Raw genomic sequence first — 24,061 nt, 5'->3', positions numbered from 1 at the left:
AAAGTGTTTATTCATTTTTTTAAATATCAAATTTTTTTTACACATCAATTTTGTTGATAAACAGTCCCCCAATATTAAAAAAAAAAATAAAATCAAAAAAAGAATCAAGTGTGTATTACTTTGGGCAGAACCACATCCCATTCTCTGATGACACAACCACTCCTCCCTTCAGCCACCTGCAAGGTCAACCGCAGTTATGTTCAGCCCAGAAGAGTAAATGACACAAATGCAACCAGCTTTAGGATTCCTGAGTATTAATTCCCTCAAGTTCCTTAAGTGAGTTTGTAAAACTCTTCAGCTAAAAAGCATCAGTCAAAGAGTAACCCAAACCGCTATGCATTTGGATCACGGACTAAGCCTCGTCTACACAGTGCAGGAAGAAATCTCTTGAATGCTGCAGAAGGGAATGATGTACACGAAACTGACCCCATTTCCCAAGCTGACTTCCAAAAGAGGTAGGCAAAAATACCTCTCGATTTCTCCTCTTTGAATTCACGTCAGAGTTCTGGGGAGCCATTTGGCAAGAAGTCCAAGTCTGGTGAAGAAACCTCTAGGATCTGTTCCTTCTTTTATTTGTAAATGGCATAGTGTTTTAAAGAAAACTTATCTGAAAGTTAAGCATTCGGCAAGTACACTTAAATATTGCTACTTTTGAGGAAAGGAGACAGCAAGAGGGAGAGACAAAGACAGAAAGAAGGGAACATATCTAGGAGGTACAAGGTTAACAGTCCTGGAGACCAAGTGTCTACGTAGAAAGTTGAACATACGTAGCAACAAGGCAGAGATTGTCATGATAACGCAGCGTAGCTCAGCTCTGTCCAGCAGCAGGTAAACATGCCAGGAACTGTCACCAGGAAATAATTTCCTCCTCTTGTCAGAATTATCTGTGCCCAGCAGCTTTCAGACGTCGATATTTCACTAAACATCACCTCTAAACTCACCCAGAGCCTCATGTACGGAAATAGCAAGAGGCCAAGTAAATTCCTTTAGTATCTTTAAGGAAAAGAATACATCTCAGAAATGAACAGCGAGGTACATGACCACAGTGGCTTCAGGAAACACCCAGAAACAAGCTCTACAGACCCACAAGGGTCCCCACAGGTGCTGGCATCTTTATGAAGCAGCTTCCGAGTGTTGCTTTATTCTCTATAGATGGACTTTTCATAGTGAAATCATTCTGCTAAGCTGATGTGACATTAGTACATTGGAGCAGTGATTAATGAGAAGGGGGAAGAGAAAACGGTGAAAAGCCTTATTTTAGGCCAGGGTACGTGGCTCCTTGGAAACCTGAGCAGCTTTTGGCATTAACTTTATCCCCTGCTAGAGCCAACAAGCTGTAGTGGTCTGCCATCCTGCTTAAATAGAAATATTCCCACTTTGTGGGACAGGTAAGCACAGAGACCAGTTAAGGGATTGCTAAAGGCTGAGCAAAGGATGTGTGCATAAGCAGAGAGGACACACATGCACATTAAAACAGAAGACAACTTTAAGATGGCGTTTGCTAAATACACATTCTATTAGATTTTATTTTAACCTTAAATACTCACCACTGCCCCAATTTTCTCCAACATAAATCTTGCTCCTAAAAAAACCTATTCTCTAATTTAGCAGCACGTAACCATTCACTCAAAGCAAGGCTCTGAAATTAAGAGATTTAAATCACCAGGCTTGGACCAACTTAATAAAATAGTTTTAGAAGTGTTTATCAGTTGGGGGTCAGGCTTTGTTCCTAGCAGTTCAGAGAAAGTTACCCAGGAAATTCTAGCACTATTGATAAATGCTTCAGTACAGCTTTGGCAGAAGGGCAGATTTCAAAAATTATATTGACAAAGAATAAAACTGAGCATTGAAGCAAATTGGCTGATGCTCTAAAGCTTTTATAGCATAACTTCTGTATATGCAGTCTAAGTAAATGTGGCCGTAAAACTAGAGCCTTTAACCAGTTTGGTGCAAAGCAGCAGTACTTCGTCTAGCTATTAGCAATTGCTTCTAAAAACATAAAGTGTAAATATGAAAAGGGTATAACATTGAATGGCTAACATCTGATGCTTCAAGAAGCTGGCAGTAGATCAACCTGCAGGCTAAGGGCACAAATTCAGCTCTCATGCATCCAAGAGAGCCAACCTGCAGCTGGGACCTGCGTACCAGATGGGGGCTTGCTCCCAGGACCACCTCACTGAGACCCGTGGCATGAATCGGGAGCAGATTCGGCCGTTTAGACTGATGTGCTGGCTCCGAGAGCCTCGTTCTTGTTGCTGCTTTTGATAGTGAACCAGATGTAGATGGGAATGGGTCTAATATATCTTATTTCCTAAGGCTTCTAAGGAAGAGATCTGATGACATTGTACTCCTGTACCAGCCCAAGCATTACCCCTTTAGTGGGACCTTTTGCTGATTTGAGGTGCTCATTGCAAGGAGAACATTAAAAAAAATCTTCAGCAGGGGTAACTCTTACCACCTGCCCCATAAAGATCATAAAGCTGTCGTCTTGCCTCAGTAACTCATTTTGAACAGAGCCTCAAGCGAATTACTCGATGCTGCTCCAGCAAGGGGTTCCAAACAGCCAAGCACTGCTTCCTACATACACATGGAGCAATGCTTGCTCCCAGCATCACAAGTAGTGGGATATGAGCTGAACGTGTCTGGGAGCCCCAGGCCTAGCTGGTACACTCACAGCTCATGCAAAAGCTCCATTCAACAGAGGAATGCCTTAAAGCTCTTCCTTATTCTAAAGGATCTCCTGGCTGCCCAAGCGCCTAAGAAAAATCTGACAACCACTGCTCACTGACATCAGAAACTCCTGCAAGTTCACAGATTAAACCAAATTTGTGTTGTTTTTAAACGCCACCCTGCATGGAGAAAAAGCCTAGCATACATGTAGGCAAATCTGCTAAGCAACAGTGAAAACAAAACACCCGGAACACAGGCCTGAGACAATGGTAACAACAAATGAAAGCCATGAACAAAAACATGTTTCCAGCCACTGCTGACCCATCACTTCAGGTTTAGCTCAAAACAGAAAGTTCAAGATGAACACTTGACACAAAGCCACTTCTGAGATTTGCAAGTGGGACTAAATAAAAGTTCCTACTTAAAATTTGGTATCATGTTTCAGCCACGCTTTCCTTCCCCTTCCCCAGCCCCAACAGTGTTCTGGGGCTTTGCAGAGCATCACAAAGTAGTTCATCCCCAAAAAAAAGCATCTGGAAAGGGCTTCCTACAGCACAGCCTCGATGTGAGGAGATGAGTGCATCATGCAGGCTACTCACCAGAGACTTCCCAGAAGGCCACGATGGTTATAATGCAGAAGCCATGTCAGTGCATTTGTTTCATAAACCCTACTGGGGAGCCCTCGTTCTTTAAGAGGTATTAAATTAGTACCCCACCAGTCGCTACAGGCTTTCTGCAGTTTGCATTTCCACAGCTGAGAGGCCAATCATCCCCAAATATCCAGAAAAACTAGTGCAAAGCAGATTTCTTCATTCTTCTGATCATACCCCTGCTCGGTGCATAGAGAATGCATCCACTGAAACAGTTCATTCTTCCCCAGGCAGAGGGGGATTAAGAGCCGTAACACATGGTTGGTTGGTTAAAACAATTTCATCATTAAGGTTTTGTCTTAAAGTGGTTGAGCTTGTTCTTTTGTATGGGGGAAACATGATGTGGGCAAGGCTAAGAAAAAAATAAAAGTAAACTACTCCTTTTCCCTTCCCCCCCCCCCGCTACAATTAATACCAGCACATCTTCAAATAAGTTAAAACATCTCTTAAGTTTTGGTAGCACCAAATTCTATCCCTTCCCTTCTTCTATCCCCACGTTGTAAACTTGAACACACTGGCCCAAGAGCATAAAAGGGTTTGGCAAAAATAGGCATCAGCCTTCGCCGTGCACACACGAAAACGCACACTTCCAAAACCCCCCTCCACCCCTCACTCCTCTTGCAAAGTGTTACACGTCTGTGGGCATCTACATACCTTTAGTAGCTGCCATAATAGTTTCACCAGCATCACAGATGGACATTGGGTTACAAAGCGCAGGAGAACTAAAACAAATCCACAAAGTCCATTTGGACAAGCGCCGTTTTGTGACTGCGCCATACCGAACTCAGCGTGCACCTCCTGTCCCGTGCACACGCACGCACGGTCAATTCACTTCATAATCTGCTTTGCGCTGGACAGGGCGGTGATCTTAATGGCTTCTGCTTTTTATTCGTAACACTGGAGCTTATTCTATAATTGTACATTTAAATAAAAACATTAATTTTAATCCAGTATGCATAATTAAAAGCTATCCTGTCCACACAATGCTAGGACGTTTTCTTTCTTTTAAAAGGCCAAATCTAACGAGTGAAACAGAAGAGACAAGTTACTTTGGCTGCAAATAATTAAAAAATCTGGCTCAACATTCTGCTTGTACATTATGGTGTATAGTTTAGATACGTCCTTTAAAAGAAAAGACACCCCAGTCAGCTACCTCTTCCATAGTTATGTAGGAACAACAATACTCTTGGCTAGCAAAATGAGAAGAGCAAGATCTGTGTTTCCATCCGCTTGTTCCAAAGCCTCGAGAGCTTCCCGCGTGGTAAAGCCAGCGCTGAGGATCCGATCAACATCAGCTGCAGGGAAAGCAGGTGGTGGAGAAGCACCTGAGGTAGGTCCAGTATAGCCAGCTGGTGGGTTCAGCAGTGGTTCCTCACACCCACCCAACGGCCACGGACCTTCAGGAGCAGAACTGCTGCTTCTCCCAGGTGCTGCTGTGAACAGGCTCCGAGTATCTTGAGGTGCACCTCCATCCAAAGCAGGTGCAGAGGAAAGGGATGTGGTTTGCTCCAAAGTTGGACTAGTTGGACTCCGATAACCTTCTGCCAAAACCTCTGCCTGCTCAGAGCCCTGTTGCTGGTCAGATGTTGCTGCAGAATTCACCACAATCAAATCACTCTTACCTGAAAACTTCTGAATCTCTAAAGCACCTTCTCCAAGAGCAGACTGCATGTGACTGATAGACCCAGTGCTGATGTTTTCTATGCCAGAATCACAAGGCTGTTGCCCCTCTGCTCTTCCACCTTCAGACCTCGCCTCATAGAAGGAACAACTCTGTTCCTGGCTGGCTGGATCTGAGCCTTTCTGTTCATCTTCAGAAAGCTCCTTCTGCTGTGCTACTGGCTCTTTGTGAACCATTTCCAGCTGAGAGACTTCTTCAGAGGCAAGGATTTTACATTCTCCTTTCCGACTGATAATCAAGAGTTTGTGAAGCTCTTTCAAGGCTGATGCTAAAGAAAAACATGGCTCTTCTGAAGGTCTTCCTGGATCTGTGTCCAGCTGATGGATGCTGGAGGGGGAAGAGCTGTCTTCAGCCCCCAAATTAGACAACTTGTTACACTTTGCAGGAATTTCACTAGTGCTTTCAGACTGCGGCACATCACCGATGGAAAGTGGATCACTCAAGGAGGATGCAGACTTCAGCAACTCCACCTCCATGGAAAAGGCATCCACGTTCAGGTCAGATACACTTCTGTTCTCAGCCTGCTGCTTCTGCTCGCTTGCTGAGCTGTGCGCTTCAGCTACAGACTGCTCAACTACATCTATTTCCATGAAGGCTTCCGTATGCATACAGCTACAGGAGGCTGACACTTGGATACTCCCTTTTGGACAGGAATGACCTGCTTTCTCCTGTCTATCTCCTCTTGTTTCTGTAGGAGGATTTTCTGGCTGGCTGGCTTCTTCCACAACAGGTTTCTGAACCCCACCAACATGGCAAGGAGGTTCTGGGTCAGTTGTCTCAGTTTGCTCCTCCAGATGTTCCTTTTCTGGTTCTTTGCACATCTGATGGTCTACGGGAAGCTCACGCCTTTGCTCCTGTTCCGCCTGTTCTGAAGACAGACATGTATCTTTATTTTGCCCGTGCTTAGCAGCAGTGTCAGCCAAACTATTTTCTTTTGTCACTTCCAAAGGGTGTTCCTGACCGCGGTCTTGTTCTTTAGCGTTACATTCCTTTAGACTGTCAGCAATAAAGGTTTCTTCGAGTGTCTTCTGTGAAAGGCAAGCTGGATTGCAACAGGTTACCTCCCCGGTCTGGGGAGAAGGGTTGTTATTTGCCAAGGAAGCGTTATTGGAAAGATGCTGTAATAAGAGAGGATGTTCTTTTTCTGGGGTTATCTGGCATTCAGTTGAAGACTCAAAAGACTTGACGGCTCTAGGATCAATGGGCTCTGCAAGGCTAGATTTGGATGAGCAAATTGAAGCAGGGGCAGAGACAGAACGATCAAGTAATTGATTTGTGGGATTACAGATCTTGGAATTTAGTCCTGAAGACCGGACTGGATTTTGAAACCCATCAGAAGCTGGTAACGAGGGCATTTCCAGTGAGGTAGTTTCTTTGTCACTATTCTCTAACAGAAGACAGAAAGAAAGAAGTAGTTAGGACACAGGAGAACCACTGTTTTCACTATAGTATCTTATAAACCAATGGCTATAAATACCTGGTCTGTGGCCCACTCCAGCTGCAGTAAACACACACTACATGCATCAAGGCTTCTGACGTTCTGTTTGGATTAGGAAACAAACACACCAAACTTGTGTTAGCATTCAGAGCACACCACATGCATGGTTATAGTCCTGCGACCTCGCAGCTCCCCTCCCGACTGTCCATCAAGACAGCGTGCAAGCAGCAGGAGCTCCTCACGTTCACTGCCTTCCAGAAGGAGTTCTCCCTGGGAACTTCGTTACGTCAAGTCAAAAATAACCATTTAAAGGCTGTTCTGTACTATCTACGCTGCAGAGTGGTCTGTGGGTGATACTATACACTTGATAAAATATACGCAGCACAAGGCATGTGTCTAGCACCATACTGGTTTGTTCCCTGTATGGCTGAAGATATTCAGGAGGCACGTTTCAGGGAAATGAGAACTGAGATGGCAACACAATTCTTGGACTGTGCTCCCAGCAGCGCCATCACAGGCAAGAGAAGATGAGCAAACACCAGCTTGCTGCAAAAGGGAAGCATAAAGATCCTAGTGTGAAAGGTAGAAATCTCCAAAAGGAACTGGGAAGAGCAAAGCAAAGGAAGAGACAGCCAGAGTCAAACCCAGCTCACTGTTTCCTTCTCCACACAGAGAACGGATGAATTGCAGATCTCTATCAGTAGTACCAAACACTGGCTCTAGTTATCAGGCGAGATTAAATAAGTGAATTTATCTTGCTAATAGTCTAATCTTGCTAATGTATCAGCTCTCATGCTCTCCTTAAATCACTAACATGACCTTTTACTGTAAGAGTGCCTGTTCTTCCATTAAAGCCCTACTCTGTCCAGTGTCAGTTATCCAGATTTTGTGCTGCGTAATTTGTTGCATTAGTTCCCTTTTTCCCTTCACAGAGGCCTCCAAACTCAGTAGTCTTAAACATATACCACTGTTCTACCTTAAGTCTTTCTCTTTTTACAGATACCCAGGTGTACTGGGGGACAGCTAACCATGCTCACATGTACAGCCAGGATTTCCTTTAAGTTCCACAACATGGAAGAAATCTGCCTTTTTCACCTCAGCTACTTGTTTCTTTTATTCTCCATTAAATAAAAATGGTGCACTACATGCTGCGATAGCGCACCTCTGATACACTTTGGTATAAAATACAGCAGCTGTTGCGCAGAGCAATCCCTTCTGTTCGCTGCACATCTGGTCTTAATGCAGCTATGACAACTTGGTGATGCTGGAGTACTAAAAAGCCAGAATTATCCTGCAGATTTTCAGACTGCTCATCGTTCCTAAGGGTGGCAAAGAGGCATGTGACACAGGATACGGATGAAAAACTGAGGAATCTATTTCTACACAGTAGGATTACGTTCACGCTCTCTGCTCCCAGGCCAATCCTTTAGAGAGGAAGCAGAACTGTCTTTCGACTCAGTGGATCGGTAGTAAGGGTCTGATCAGTCAAACACATCAGGGATTTGCAGTCATTTAGACAGCAGAAGTAGCTGGTATTCTGCCAAGCACTCCTCAGCGTCATCCTTCCGAGACCCATTGTCATCCTCCTCCTGGGGTATCTACACGAGCTGAATCCCAGCCCCATCAAGGATATCGATCCACCTAACACCAAGAACAAACCCTTCTCCACAAAGTGCATCATCAGGGATAAATTCCTCTCTATATTGGGAAAAGCCTGAGTTGCATATGTGGTGGCAGTGCCTTTCTTGTATCGAGGCTGTCTGGATGAAAGCTGTGTATGGGGTAAACTACCTGAATACGCTTCCTCCTAAAGCAACTGTAGTTTTGCTGCCAGTTTTGTAAATCCTCCATAATCACCGAGTTTCCCGGTGGTGGTGGGAAGCACTGCATATTGGCAGAAAAGAGCAAGCTCTCGGACATAAATGAAGCAGACGTGGAGGATCTAGATCACAGTAAAACATACTAGGACTCCACTACCAACTCAGCTGCCTTGCTGTAGGTGTTGAAACACCAGCAAGTCAGCTGACAGAAATCATGAGGTTTGCTAAAGTGGGCTTCCGGGGATTAAATAAAGCTCAAGAATAATCCAGGTGCATTCAAAACAAGAACTTTAATAGCCTACAGATGTATGCAGTGATTTCTGTTGTACCATCTACCAGAAGGCACCAAAAATTCAAGCCGTTATGACAGAACGCAAGCCTTGCGGGGAGCTGAGCTTCTTTGGTCCTGCATTACATTCTCTCCCTCTCCAGTTTCCTGTTCTTTTACTTGGTTTTCCTGGTACCATCTAGCAGCAGCTAATAGTTTTGGAAGAGAGGAAGAGGGTATACGTTAATATTCTGACATCTTAGTATATAGCCTGTGCACCAGAGGCTTGCAATATGCCTAAGACTTAGACGCAATCAACCTAAACAAGACCTACCTTAGTTTTGTACACAGGTGTTCTACAAGCATTAAGTGAATATACACAAAACGAATTTCCCATTCTCATAGACCTTTTACATTCCTCTCGGGCTCAGCACCAATGGAAAACGGTAGACTGCTGATTAGTCTGAACAAAGCCACGTGGTCTTTAGAACTGTATTGGTACACAAACAGCTTTGATTTAAGTCATTTTAGGCACTTTTCATTTTAAAGCACTTGACTAAAATGCTTTTATTGTAAAGATTCACATATTTTGGGCCAAGAGCTTTGCTTTTTATTTGACCCTTTCAGCAGAGAACTAAGTCCAGCCAGCTGCGGTGTCTGCAAAGTCTCATCTGAAATGGAGAGATACTGCAAAAACCAACCGAAGGTTCATCAGGCTCAAAATTTTAACAGGGAAAGAACTAGTATTTACATCGGCACATTTTCTCTGCCAGGTTATGTGAAGAGACATGAGCCCAAGCTACCGAGTCCAACCTTTAGTGATGTCAAAACCTGTTAGGGGCAAGGTCAAATCTATGTTTGTGTTTCTCTATACTTGCTGCAGCTTCAGTTAATAAGCATTCAGATTTGGCTTTAGAAGTCAAACATGCAAACTGTTTCTTGCTGATTCATTAAAGCCAAGCCTTGCTCTCGAGATCTTTGCATCTCTGGAAAACTTGTATTCTTAGAATGGAAGAAAATTGGTCAAAGGGACCAATAAGTGCAGTCCCCTGCTCCCCTTAATGTAAACAACTTAGTTGTTTGCAAGTAAGTCACTGCTTACGCTTTGGACTATCAAGCAGCAACTGGGAAGCGTTAAAGAAAAATGTCAGTGCATTACAATTGGTTATATATATATGGTTAAATCTGGTTATCGCACTTCAATTTTAAATATGGGCATGCTAAGAGTCTTAAAAAATTAGCAATAAAAATGTTGAAGAAATCAACTTTATCAGCTTAAACATGACCCGGCAAAGAGTTTTGCATGCGTCTGGGACCAGAATCTTACTGCGTGCTTTCAGAGGAAAAATTAGCAGTAAAACTCAAAAGTCTCTACAAAACACTTGCATATAAAATGTTATCTTCAAAAATTTTGGAAAAGGCCTAAGGAATACATTTTGTGAGGTATTCACATCTTCACTGTAATAGTGGGAAAAAATAATGAAGCTTTCCTTTAGTCAAAAGTATATGCTGAAGTTAAGAGAGGAGTTAAACAGAAAATCTGAGTTTCACACAGTTTGGCTGAGCTATGGCTCAGCTTTCAGCTATTTTGGCATCTCCACTTAACTCAGTTTTGCAGCTACCAAAATCTTCCATAGCCCAGTCAGTCTGCATTTGTGCAGCTTATGGGTTCCAGAGGCACAGGGAACAAAACTACAGGGAGGGTGAAAATTCTCTTTGCAGATCACATTTAAGGCTGAGGATATACATTAGGATGTGAATTCAGCTGTTTCTTTTGAAATTTGGAGCAACAGTAATCTTCAGCAAGAGAAGTAATTCACCTTCCAAGAGCACAAGCACCATTCTAAGGAAAAAATGCTGAAATAGTACTATTTCTAAAAATTTTCATGAACCTTTGCCCAGAGATTTGTACAGTGCTACAGCTCCTCTATTTTTATATGCTGGAAGCCTCCACAAAGCTGTCCTTACACGAGGCTGCTAAAATATCACACAACTGAACCATGTCCCTGACCAGGCACTACAACTCAACCCAGGTGATCGGGTGCCAGAGACAACCGTTTATATCCACACCTTCGAAGGCCAAGAAAAGAGTGGGTAGGAAGTTGCAATGAGAGCACAAATTAAACAGCAAGCACCCCTGAATGCCTTCATGCAGACAAATTTTGCTGTACAGAAAGGAAGACAGAAGTGCAGTTAGAGGCCATGAGCAAGAATAAAGCCCCTTTCTCTCCACTGTTTACTCGCTGATGCTGCATTAGACTGCGTCTCCTAGGAGCTGAGAAGGGGGACTGCTGACAGACAGTCCGAGGCACAGCAAGAAAACTATGCAGATTCAATATTTCAACTGGGCTCCTCCTGGTACCTGCTTCCTCTACGGACTTCTGTATTGCTTCTGCTAGTTCCTGGTCTGCAATCTCCTCCGGCCGCACATCTTCCCGCCCGGCCCCGTAAGCCAGCCGGGCACACTCTGGGAGCTCGCCCTCCGGGAGGAAAGTGGTCTGTGAGCCAGTTGTGCCAATCACTAGTACATTCTTCTTGAGATCAATCGAACACTGTGAAAGAGCATTGAGACATCAGGGGCCTGCGTAAGAGCCAGTCAGTTTCCCGGAGAAAAAGGAGACACAAGGTTATACAATCCATTTCCAATGGGAACAGCTCACAGCAGCTAAGCACAGGCCAAGAGCATCAGCTATAAGCAAAGGGCCTTGTATGACTTCATTTGTAATAAATCATTCAGCTGGAAAGCTCTGAGAATCTCTGATCTGAGCAAAAAAATTCAGGGAGCAGCCAGATACTCTATAGCTATCCATGATGTACGTAGTATATTGTACTTCTTTCGTAACTGGCTGGAAGGTAATGCACCATCAACTCTCCCCAGAAAAATCCTAATAAATTCACAGGCAAGGCATTTACATTGCACTTAGCACCTAACTTGGAAGAGCCCGTAAATGTTTCAAAAGAGTTTTGGATACCTGATGCCTCTTCAGCATATCCAGTCCTAGAAGCATGTCCATGGGCTGCTCTTCAAGGATTGAGAAGGAGCACGCCAGGAAATCCCCTTCAATCTGGACCTGAGCTGAAAAGCAAGGGAGAGAAGTTACCACCTTGCAACACTGCAGCGCAACAAATCTACTTTCTGCTCTTCCATCTCCTGGGAAAAGTCTGCACAAGCCTGCTGGGCAAATCTGAAACCAGAGCTCTGACGTACTGTTTTGGTCACAGAAAGTCTAGCCCTGTGCAAGCTGCAGGGACTACCTAGGCCTGCCTTTGTCTCAAGAAGTTAATTATTTTAAAGGCTGACCTGCTCTAGAGCCTTAAGTACTGCTTATCTAACCCTCCAAGCTAGAGGAGCTGCGTACAGCTCATTAGAGCACAAGCCTAAGAAGCAACAACAGTGAAGAGAATCGATTTTTCAGACAATAAGGATAATCTTCTCTCATCCAGAAAACCTGCACAAGAGCACAGCCAGCCTTCTCTTCCCAAAGGAGTATGAATCACTCCACTATACTGGAACCCTTCCTGAGCAACTCACACTGCCCAACAGTCCCACCCCAAACAGGAAAGATCCTGCTATTTCACCTTAGCCCTGTTTTTTGCACCCAGAGTGAACACATCCTCTGAGCTGAGGACTCCATCACCTAAAAGTGTTAAGGTAATTCCATTAAAAAAGGATTAAATGAGACAGAAGCCAGACTACTGTGCCTGAGACAAACGAACATATTGCAGATGCACTTTTATTTTACTCTGCAGGAGTTTCTAACAATTACAGCATTAAACCAGATACTCCTTGGTGCCAAGACTGCAGGAAATGCAGCCAAACTGCCACTACAGCTGCCCCAAGAAGAATGGCAGTACTCACCTAAGTGCACTCTGCCAATTATTTTCTGCGTCCCTACACCTTTAGCAATGCCGGCCCACCGCCGATCTACCAGTCTCATAATGTTGCACCTTTCAGCACAAGCTTGGCTCATGATGGTCATCTGGGCACCTACCAGCAACAGAATTCATGTTAAATCCTGACAGCCATCACAAATTAAAATTCTCTCCTGGAAGGGCTTAAGATCTTGCACTCAGCAGCCGGGAAACCAACCCGCTTGCATCAGGCAACTGCATCAGGGCATGAAGGCTTCCTGTGAATCCCACTGAGTTGAATTGACTGTATACACACAAATCAGCACTGACAGTAAAGTATGTATTACTGTAGAGCTGGAATAACCCCAAGTACTTTCCCTTTAAGGCTGTGGATGGGAAGCACTGCATTAAAAGCATGTGAAATCCCCCATCTGTAAACTGAGATAAGGCACACATGTGGCAGTGCCCCTTCTGGCATCGGAGCCCCAGAAATTCTCACAGGAGCCTTGATCTGGGGTGTTCAAGCACTCACGTGTGCTGCTTCTCACAAGTTTGCTCTGTTCACCTTAAACAATGCCCAGGCTGCTTTCAGGTTTTAACTAGGTGCTTCAAAATCCTGTAATGCAGTGCTTTATTATGGAATTTTTGGGAAAAACTTCTGGAGCATTTACAGTCTCCCTCAGTGAAGGAGAGTGCAAAGAAAGAGATGAAAATGGGGGCAATTCACCTGAGTCAACAAAGGCTTTCACAGGATGTCCATTGACTTTGCAGTTAATATACAGCATCACCACCTGGCCAAAACTCTCGGGGGCCTCTTCCATTGCTATCGTCATATTTTCTTCAATGTTTTGTTGCCTGAATTTATCGGAGAAGAGAGAGAAAAATCAGACCTTCCATCAGCCAAACCTTATAAGCATCCCTCCAACTTACAAACAGATCTGGTAATCCCACCCGTTGCAGCTCACCTTACAAACAGCATGTTTAAAACACAACAAAGACTGCCTCATTAGCTAAACACAGGCTTCTTGGCAGAGGGATTGCTAGTAATGATCTTCGCTTAATCCAGAGACACCAAGTCGCTCCCTAGCAGCCATGAAGACTGCTCCTTCCAACACCTTGCCTAACTTGCACTCCAGCTCCTGACGACCTTTTGTTTGCAACAGAAAGCTGTCACCACACAGTTAATCTGGAAAACCTGTGAGCAAAAAACCTGTGTATTTATTAGTCACTCTAAAATAAAGCACTGAGGGCACACGATGAAGATGTTGCCAGTAGCTACAATGCTGGAATCCCACACAGGAGCTGAACATTAAAATCCTCCAACGTTTCCCTGGCATCTTTCCTTTTCCAGACATAGGAAGGGAGGGAGGGGAGCAAAACAGCAGCGAGAACACCACCATGAGCACAAGCCCTCGGTGCAAATTCAAGCCTACAGAAGAAACACTCTTCAGGAAGCCCATCACGGCCCCTACAGTCATCTTGGAAGTGACGGGTATCCGTAGCGACTGCATCCAAAATAGCTTTATCTACCAAAATGGGAAAAGGGCTTCCAATTTTGATGCCATTTCATTTTTCCTCCTCAGTAGGGGAAGGGAAAAACCCCCAAGCTCCTCTCTTATCCATCTTCTGCACTGTGGTAGCCTTCCCACAACAAGATGGGTAGACATGGTTTCTTGGTGGGGGAGGAAAATGGCTAACGGCATCCAAGACCTGGCTTACTTGGGAGCTAAAGTACCCTGCTGCCCTACTGCCAGTCTGTCCCGTTTCACGTACTTGTGAAACAAAGAGCCACACATTGTTCTGCCTTTATTATTTAAGCTTAAATCAGACATGCAGTGGTTAATCTTCAGTTTCAGTTCTCTTGTCAAATCTATTATTCTGTTTTCTCTGTGCTCTCTCCACTGGAAGGACAGAGACGTGTGTCAAAAAATACGATGCTTGTAATAGCTTCCAGTCAATCTTTGGCAGAGCACATCTAATTAAGCAAGGAGTTCAGAGAAACTAAGTGGCGTGTGAAATCTGGGGACTGCTAGATGCCCAGACTGTTCCCTAACAGCTGCACAGCCTTGGGCACATCACCTTTATCTGTCCCCTCATCTATGGAAGAAGGAAAGCGTTCCTGTGCCTCTGAGCAATGTTTTGCTATCTACAAACGTGTATCTTTCTGCATTGCTAAGCTAAGCATTTATCCAGCACCAACACTGTCAGTCATAATGCAAGAATGACTCTTACCACAAATGAATTGTGGTTATGACCAGCTATGAGCCTGTATCAGAAAGACATTTTGTTATTGGGGAAAAAACCACCAGTCATGTTCTGACTCAAGGATTTCTCACCAGATTTAGAGAAATCAAGCCTCAGCCCAACGCAATTACATTTGGAAGACAGCAAGAGGGAGCGAGTGCTAATGAGCAGAACATATTTCTATAGAACATCTCTTCTGACAGAAGTGATGTTCAGAGTCTGGAATTCACCAGAGAGGCAAAACAATTAGCAGTACGTGAAACCAAATCTCAAAGGCAGCTGGGAGAAATGACACCACGTTGCTGTGCAGAGAGCTCAGCTTAGAGACTAGCACAGGTCCAGCTCTCCAGTTCAAAACACGTCCGAGGCACCCAAGTACCACCTCTCGAGGATCTTGGCTAAGAGCTTTCCACAACTGCTCTTGCTTCAGAGTGGACCAGCTTAGACAGCTCTGGGACATCACACGCATGGACAGCGGTGCTGCCACCTCGTGATCTGTGCTCAGCTGGATACATCTAAAGCATGGGGTGCACCTACACGTTGCTGAATCCCAACCTTCCCACGTGCAAAGGTGGCTCAGAGCATCGCCCTGCAAGCAAATGTGTGTCTTAAGGCAAGATCTAAACACACTCCTTGCATCCTCCAAGGAAAAAGCACCATGGATGGAAGCACCCTGTGGAAAAAAGAGCCGTGAAGACCTCCAAAGCCTGCAAGTGACTTTGGTTTGCTACCTTATGTCTTCTTCTATCTTGGCCTGTGCCTCAAGATCAAAAGGGTCAGCTGAATAGAGTCGGATCCTCTCCTGCTCCCGCCGGGCTCGGTCCTGCTGTTGCTCCAGCAACACCCTGGTGAATTTCTCTGCAGTGACAAGGAGAAACAGAAATGGTTTTTACTGGAAACTACTCTTACAAGTCAAGTTCTGGCACAGCAAACTCTTCTTTTTATGCCAGCATGCACTCAGGGGTAGACTCAGCAGCACAGGCAAAAAAGGCTTTCTCTGAAGGCAGAAGGGATGGACCTCAAAGGATTGGTGGCAAACTTGGGAACCCACTGAGATGAAAAGCAACTGGACAGAGCTCTTTCTCCTCGTCTCTGCTACCCAAACTCAGCACAATCAAACTCAATTTCTTTGCACGTACATTTTCATATGGAAGAAAAATGGAAAAAACATGAAGACAACAATATTTAAAACAAAGAGCTGCCATTAAAACAGGAATTCATTCTTCTATTGCAGCAAGAATTGCCTACGCAATACTTCAAAAAAACCAGCTGCAAGAACAGCAGATAAATGAGACCCAAAGCAGAAATCTGGACTACAGAACCTGCACAATTCAAACAAGAAGCTTGAGTGCACATGTATTTTGAAAAAGCTTCAGACAGGGCTAGAAGCGAGATTTCATAGCTCTCAGTGAGATGCCCCATCTACAAGAACAGCTTGCAAAATCTATCACGTTTTACACTCAGCAATCCCTGGAAAAATAACAGCCTGTAGATCCAGCAAAGAGCAAACGCAAAATTGTAAGACATAAAAAGGCTAACAACAAAACTTGCTTTAAACCCAAGCAACATAGGCAAAGACAGAGACATTATAATCCCTGAAGGCGAATACCTACCACTGAAATCAAGAGGTCCTAGGTGGGACACCTGCTTCACAAAGTCTAGCTGCATGTTTTAAGGACACAGATTTTAGATCCCCACTTTTTGGATGGCTTCTGTCTAATTTTTACTGCTTGGATGTGATCACGTACGTTCCCAAAAGGACTTGGCAATAAATTAAGTTCTGTAAACACAGAAGGTTGTGGGTTTGCTTCCAGAAATGCAGTTCCCATGAAGAAGCTCTCTGGCTCAAAGGCTGTTGTTATATATTCAGGAAGGCATTGGGTATTTTCTTGTTTTTGTTTTTTTTTTAAATTAGGCTTCTGTACAGCAGGTGCCTTCTAAAGTGCTTGCTGTGCATCCAGCACAGTCATGTGGCATGTATCTATGCATATATTTGGGCATCAGAGCCAGAGCTGAACTGGATCTGTGCCCAAATACTGACACAGTAGCAGTACAGAATGATGAGAGCATAACCAGATCAAACCACTTCCTTCTGACAGCCCACTGCGGCGATTTGGGACTAAAAACGCACGTCTGATTCAAAGTTTAATGTGCACAACAAGACAAGACAGATCAGCAGATAAGCCAGTTCTGGGTGTCTTGGGCTTAACCTCTCCTTTTCTGTGCCAAGAGCAGCACAACTTCTCAAGGTGATGGGAAAAACTCCTGCACTACGGACACAGCACTTACGAGAAGTGTGAAGAAGCTTGAGAGCACAAAGGACGTGGTTTTAAGTCTGGATATGAACTAAAGTCAGAATTAAAAAATGAAATAAGCTGACAACATCCATGCAAGTTCCTTTCTAGCTTCCTTTGACCGAGAGAAATCACTAGGATGTAACCTTGAAAGAGGAAAAAAAGTCTCCTGCTAGAAGCTCCTCCTCTTCATTCATTTCCCCAAACTCAACAGGATTTATTTCCTAACAAAACATCTTGCACAGGTTTAGAAGCACATCTTCTGATGCCCAAAATACCACTGTTTTCATCCTGAAAGGACACTAGAGTTCAAAGTTTTCATCACATGAAGAATGAGGGACCAACATCAGCTACTCACCTTCAGAGGAAGTGAAGGACATGACACTAGGCTTCAACTGTGCCCAAAATACATGAACACTTTCAAGATTAACAGAAACCTAAACATTTATGACTTATGACATTAGACACTATTTGCTTGTTTCTTTTCCTCTCCCTTTCTGACATCCACTTCCATAGCAGCTAATCATTATGGACAGAGTTCGTTTTATAGTGTACTGCTCTCTACTGAGGTCTCAGTGGGTTCTGGGATGCAGCAAACGCAACACCATTACTGGAAAATGTGCATTCGGAGAGTCTTGGCATAAAAATCGGGAGCTGAACCACTTGTGTTCCCAGAAACTCGACTTATCTGTGCATCTGATATTTCAAAGTAGGGGATAGAGGATATTAAAGAAGGTAAGCAGGAGAAATACACCCAACTCGCCAGAAACGGTCTTGTTAGAAGGAGAGGTACTCTGCCTTGGGTACTCCCAACTGGCACCTTTTATCAGCATCATCAATTAGTTGGCAGCGAACATCCCAGCTAGTTAAAAACCTTTTATTAGAACTGAGCTCAGACAGACTTAAAACCACCTCCCACAGATTAAAACCCCAACTTACCAAGGTCTCCACTGAGCAACGCTTCTGCCAAGGGTGGATTGCGCTCCTTCAGCAGGGACAGCTCGTGGGGATTCGCAAGCAACATCTCCCGTAGCAGCGCCGGATTGTCCAAACCCTGAGGGAACGAAGGTGCATCAGGAGGTGACGGGCGAAGACGTTGTGCTGGTGGCTGGTGTTGCTGAGTGGATGTCCCAGGAACTGCGATGCTGCTGAAGTCTATCCTCGGCAGACCTTGAGGGAAAAAGAGGTCAGAGGTGTTGGCACTTCAAGTTTACAATTCTGCTTGAAAAACACAGTGGAAAAACTGTGGGAAGGATGAGCCGCTCTTAATGCTACAGCATTAGACCGGATTCTGTGAATAGCAATTTGTGTCGGAAGCACGGCCACGTACTCGGGTTACTGGGTTAGGAATGCTAGCACGTCTTTATGTAACTGGTCTAGCCTTCTATCTGGCCCATTTTTTTATCCCTTGAAATGCACTTACTGAATCACAGACTAGTTATTTCCAGCTTCACAAATGTGAATACCGCACGGAAAGATCGCAAGGCTAAACCCAATGTCTCTAAGGCACTTCTGAATCTCTCGGATTAAAAAAAAAAGCAGGGGAGAAAAAAAAAAGTAACATTTCTGCAGACCTGCATTGCAGGTACCCATCCTCCAGCTGAGGCAGGAGGATGAAGACCTCAAGCAATGCTCCCACACCCTTCTCAGCCAGCAGTACCTTTTTTTCCAGTGATATTTTATGATGGGGATTTGCTAGGAATTGCTGCAGAAGGCAGGACAGAGGAGCAGGGCTCCACTCAGACGTTATCGGAGGAGTCTTTCACACATATGCACAGTTGCTTAACTGGGTTTGTCAAGACATGGCTTCTCTGGGTATTTGTCACAGCGCAGATTCAGAGCATTGATACAGCCTTTTAATGTGTCTGAGCCGCACAGACTGCATATTACTGTGCCATTACTCCAAGCGGGAAGGGAACCAGCAGTTGTATGAAAATTCACACACCTTTACAAAAACTGCTGTTCTGAACCAGTTACCTTTGTTGCTTTCTCTGTATTTCCCAAAAATAACAGTAAAACAGTATTCACTTCCTCAGAATTAAAACCCCCATTACATAACAAGCCCTTTAGCCAATTTTAAAAGCCCCCTGCCTCATCCCTAGCTGCCCTCCCTTCCTAAGTATTTTGCCTAGCAAGGTACTAAAGGAGACTGACAAGAGATGGAGTCGGTGTTTGATAAATATTGAGATCTTTGCACACTCAGAACAGAAGTTAGCACAAATCCTTTCTCACCTGGGAAACGGATGGAGGGCCGTGGCTCTACGGTCTCCTTCTGTCGCAAAATCACCACGTCCCCGTCTTTCAAGCCATAGGAGGCCAAAGATCTGTTGTTGTCAGTTAGAGGCTGCTCCGCATAGACTATCTGTTCATGGAGAGAGTGCAATGAAAAACACCATGCGTGACAAAGCAGACAACATCTTGCTTTTAATTTTTCTTTTTTTAGGAAAGCGTTCCAGTAAATCTTCTGGACAAATCTCAAGCTTCAGAAGGGAAAGTGTGCAATTCTCACCACAGGCATGGGCCGGCCCTGCCAAAGCACCTCTACCTCAGGCACAGGAAGACCTCACTCAACCAGTAAGTGGCTGGACAACAACATGGAGTTGGGCTTACCGAAACCCAGCAATGGTTTCTTGAAACCCAGCATCTCGGAGAAGGGCTGATCTCTCCTAATTAGAGGCCAAGATTATTAAAGGAAAGCAAGCCTTGCACCAAGGCTCTTTGCCACACATTTCCAAAATCCAATCTCTACGATTACACACGTCACGGACAACTTCTACAGCGTTACCTCCCCCCCAAGTCAGCACCTATTGACCAAGCACTGACTGCACACGTGCAGGCAGCATCGATCAGGGTAGATCCATGGATGATCCAGTCCCATATCTATGATCTCTGCCTTTTCCCACACCATGGTTCCCCAGAATAACCAGTTTTACAGGGACCTCAACAATTAGCTCAGTGATTTCCAGTTTACTTCAGTGATGAAACTTGAAGGTTCAGCACCCAAAGACACCACTCCCAAGACTCCGGTCAGTCCATGGCAGGGTATTAACTTCTTTTAACCATAAAACACAGTCACATCATTTTCTATTACGATAATCTGACTTAACAAGGGTTCTGCAGATTAAACATAAAAACGTATTGAGATAAAAATGAATAATCACCACAGGAACATTTCTATTAACATTAGATCTGTAATACCTACAAGATGTCCTAAATTACAAGGAAGCAAGAAAAATAAAATAAAGACGTGCTTTACAGGAACAAAAGTTCCCAGAAATGGTATCTGATAAACTTTAAGGTTTCTATGCCTTCATTGGAGTGCAATGAGACTATGCAGATGGGTTCAACAACCTCCTACCCCTGGCAGGAGTCCAAAGCATGAAGCACTGGAGAACTTGGCCTAAACCCCTCGGGCATACGATCGAATTTCACGTTTACCACCCCGTCTAGCAAGACCGCATCTCTCTGGGTCTGGAAAAAGCTGGTTCAGCAGCAACAGGTTTGCCGCAGGTCGGGACTGGCAGAGCCGCGTGGGAGAAGCTTTCGCAGTCCTTGCGTGGATGGGCTACGGCTCTACCCAATGCTATCGCAAGTAGCAGATCCAAATAAACCCCAAACACAATTACTATGCGTCTTAAGGTCTGGAAGATGTTACAGACTTCCACTGCTTTACTCCAGCAACTCGGAAATATTACACAGAATCTTGCTAATGCATTCTAACAGTGGAGATGCATCGTCAGCAGTGGTGCCAAAGTAAGATAAGACAGAAAAAGCAAAAATAACAAGAACCACGTACAATAGCAATCAGAGCCATCAGAATTAGAGAAACACACACAATTAGAAACAAGCACGAGCTTCCTACCTTCTCATTAACGACACACTTCACAGCCTCAGCAGTATTGCACCAGACTGGGTCCCTTCCAAAGCAAACACAGGTCCGTTTGCAAGCTATATTAAGGCGTGCGGTCTCTACTCTGATGGTTTGCAAGACGTTACTGGCATAATTAAGGTTAGCTTGTGATGGAAAGAGTCCCAGCGCATCCTCTCATGTTACTGGGCGCGTCCCACCCGGCCTAACTCAGTGATGCCGCTGTCCACAGAGAAAGCAAGCTTGTAATAAATCCCAGCTGCACGCGCAAATCTTAAATGGCAGTTTCCCTGCGCAGACGCTCTGGAAGAGACAAGTTAATCAGTTTAAGTGAGGTTTTACCTCTGTCATCTTGCTGGGATTGGATTTATGAGCATTCGGCCTTAACACCTCAGACGATGAATTAAGCGCCTGGCTCTCACTCTACATCCATTATCAGCACGGCTTAATACGCTTTTGACCCATTCTGCTCTGCTGTTAAAACAAACTGATTTAATTTTGCTGCATTTTCATTATCTGGTTTGTAGCATATTTTTGTAGGCTGGCCAGGCACTGGACATGGACTCTTCTGGAGGTGACGTGGGCAGGGATGCAGGCACCGTTACTGCACGATGGTTGGATTTTGCATGATGCCATAGGGTAGAACCTCCTCATGGAGCAAGGAACCCCAGTCAAGAGTGCTAGATAGCACCAGCAATCGTAAATCAATCCAAACTCAGAAGCTGTTATATCTTCCTGTGCACGGCCACGCACAACCAAGGACAGGAGATGCACGGCGTGTAAAGAGAAATGAAGGAAATAAATGGTGCTGCCAGAAGAACGCAGTTCTGCTGAGAGCCTCCCTGTCCCCTCTCCAGAAAAGCCACCACCTCGATGCGTGAAGGAAACCTCAGTGAGCTGAATTATTTCCCCTCTCCTCGCCCAGCTCCTCTTATCACCACAGCCCGCCAGCAGCCGTCGCCGTTATCTCATGTCGCCCTCTCCGCCTTGTGAACGTAACCATCCCTTGGAAACCTCGCAGCCCCCTGCTCGCCTCCACCCCAAACTGCAGCACCAGGAATTAATTTCATGAAACAGCAGAGAGCAAGACTGGGATTAACCCTCCTCCACATGCAGCCATGGTTTACTCCACCCTGCACAATCATTACTATTAAATTCATCCTCTCTTTTGTGCCAACATGACATCTTTAACACAATGTATGCCTTGGTTACGGAAAAACATCAGTAAACCACCAAGTTTGGCAAATGTAATACTGCCTATTTGTGGAGGATGGTTTAAGCATACAAAATCCTTCTATGCAACAAGCTGCTTCACTGATAGCTTGTATTCTTATAACTTTCTTCCCACTGAAGGTCCTCAAACTACTTCACAAACGCTGGGCAGAAACAGTAGAAAAAGGAACAATAAGTACACAGCTAGAAAACACAAAAAGAAATGAAGCAAAATGATGCATAAACGGCAGATGGGTGAGCAGAAGGAAAGCAGAGGTGGCTACAAAAAGCACAGCACTGATCCCTGTTACCTGAAGCTGACATAATCACAAAGCTCCACAGCAGTTTAACTGCAAAGGCAGGGAACTCCCAGGAAAACATAAGCAGAAAAGTCCGTGACCCCTCATGATCCTAAAATAGACCCAGAGCTGGTGGGTTACTGTGATGCAAGGGGGACAAAGCTGACAACAAGGAGTTCATGCTCCACGTGCCCAGAGATATTGAAGCCACTGTGTGCTCATGGCGTCCAACGCATAGAGGCTGTCCCCATTACTGGCTGCAAATTTGGGTGCCTCGCTGGTGGCTGTGATGGAGACATGGGGTGTTTGCTGGAGTGTAGCAGACAGGAACCTTTATATGAAGTGGTTTCTCTCTTTCTACCTACCAAAAATCAAGTTTTTCCCCCTAAAGGAAAATCCACCTCATCTTCATTTTCTACCCCTGCTTTGGAGACTGCTTCCCACTCAAAACCAACCTCTCACCCCAAAATAAAAGGCTCGCCGAAGGCAGAGGTAAAGCAAAATGCCGCGGGTGAAGCGTCAGGAACCTGCTCAGTGAGGGAACACGTCCACCTCAAGGGCTGCCAGTTCAGCAGTTCTTCCATTGCTGACTAATATTTGCTTGACTGGAAAAATACTTTATTAATTTACACTCGGAAACGGCTCAGGAAGCAAAAGTGATCGCCACAAAACTCCTCAAACTCTGCCAGAGGTGGCCAGCACCCTAAGAAAAGGAGCTGACATTGCCCTGTCCAGCAACACTTCACCCCTGCTGAAAACCAGGTAGAAATCGCACAGCAAAAAAAACAAAAGCAGGACGGAACCCAGAACACTGAGAAAACCCCAGATGGACAGACAGACGGACGAGAGCCACCCCCACACCACAGCCTGCCTCGTGTTTTGGCATGCTCACGATGATCGAGCCCCGAATTTGGGCCGGAGGGGGATCTTCGGTGAGGGAAAGCAAGCAGACACAATGTTCGGTCCCCGTGCCCATATGGAAAAAAAAAAAAGAGGGAGGAAAAAGCCTCAATCTGCCTTTTCTGCCTCAGAACCGGGCAGGAATTTGATATGGTTAATAAACCCTTTTCTGAACATTTCAGCCTCATTCCCTGTGGTTTGAGGAGACCACGGGCCACCACCTTCCCCGCTCTCCGGCTCCCATTCCTCCCACTCCAAATCTTTCCCCGTTTAAACACGGAATTCCTCTGAAAACTCAATAAACCCCTCCCTTTTCCCCCTCCCCTTCAGCTCCACCGCGGGAGGAGACCGAGCCTTTCCCGGAGGGACCCCGGTAAGACATCGAGTCATCGGGGACCCGGAGTCCTCTCCGGAGAGGAAGAGGAGGATTTTAAGGGAAAAAACGACGAGTTTCTCCACAAAACCCGAAAGTTCGGCGCGGGGAGGGCCAACCCAAATAACCCCCGAACTCTGTGATCCCGGCGGGGCGGAGGCCCCGGGGGCTGAAGAGGGGACACGGGGACACACACACACACGCACGCATGCAGCCGATCCCAGCCCAGGGGACCCCCACCCCGGGGGTGAGGGGAGGGGAACGACCGGGCCCTTCCCCGGTCCTCGGGGCGAGGGGGGAGCCGGTCGGCGGGCAGGGCCTGACCTGGCTCTCGGCCGCCGGGATACCGGACTCCAGCTCGCAGAGAGCTCGGAAGTTTTGCAGTTCGAAGTCGGCGTCCACCTGGAGGGAGAAGGTGAGCTCGCTGCGGTCGCGGCGCAGGCAGAACACGGTGAGCAGCATGGCCGACCCGCCGCTGCCGCCGCCGCCGCC

General features: G+C 45.4%; 1 protein-coding gene across 2 annotated transcripts; it reads right to left on the bottom strand.

Annotated features, from left to right (window-relative positions):
• LOC104837827 (protein DDI1 homolog 2) lies at positions 1-24,055 on the bottom strand. Of its 2 annotated transcripts, XM_010577209.1 has the most exons (10): positions 23,894-24,055; positions 19,150-19,279; positions 17,857-18,087; positions 15,355-15,481; positions 13,107-13,234; positions 12,387-12,515; positions 11,500-11,603; positions 10,890-11,079; positions 6,479-6,541; positions 6,298-6,388 (listed from the first exon to the last, which is right to left on the bottom strand). In XM_010577209.1, exons 1-9 carry the CDS (start codon positions 24,029-24,031, stop codon positions 6,525-6,527), a joined length of 1,194 nt encoding a protein of 397 aa, XP_010575511.1. In that variant the 5' UTR covers positions 24,032-24,055; the 3' UTR covers positions 6,298-6,388; positions 6,479-6,524. The 2 variants fall into 2 exon arrangements, with proteins under 2 accessions (XP_010575510.1, XP_010575511.1); XM_010577208.1 differs by lacking the exons at positions 17,857-18,087; positions 19,150-19,279; positions 23,894-24,055 and having other exon boundaries at positions 1-6,388; positions 11,007-11,079; positions 15,355-15,400.
• Between the last annotated feature and the right edge of the window lie 6 nt (positions 24,056-24,061).

Source organism: Haliaeetus leucocephalus, unplaced genomic scaffold (genome assembly GCF_000737465.1).
Source record: "Haliaeetus leucocephalus isolate CR32 unplaced genomic scaffold, Haliaeetus_leucocephalus-4.0 Scaffold556, whole genome shotgun sequence".
NCBI classification, from domain to species: Eukaryota; Metazoa; Chordata; class Aves; order Accipitriformes; family Accipitridae; genus Haliaeetus; species Haliaeetus leucocephalus.
Note: the sequence above shows the minus strand (reverse complement) of the source record. Positions and strands in the feature narration are given on the sequence as shown.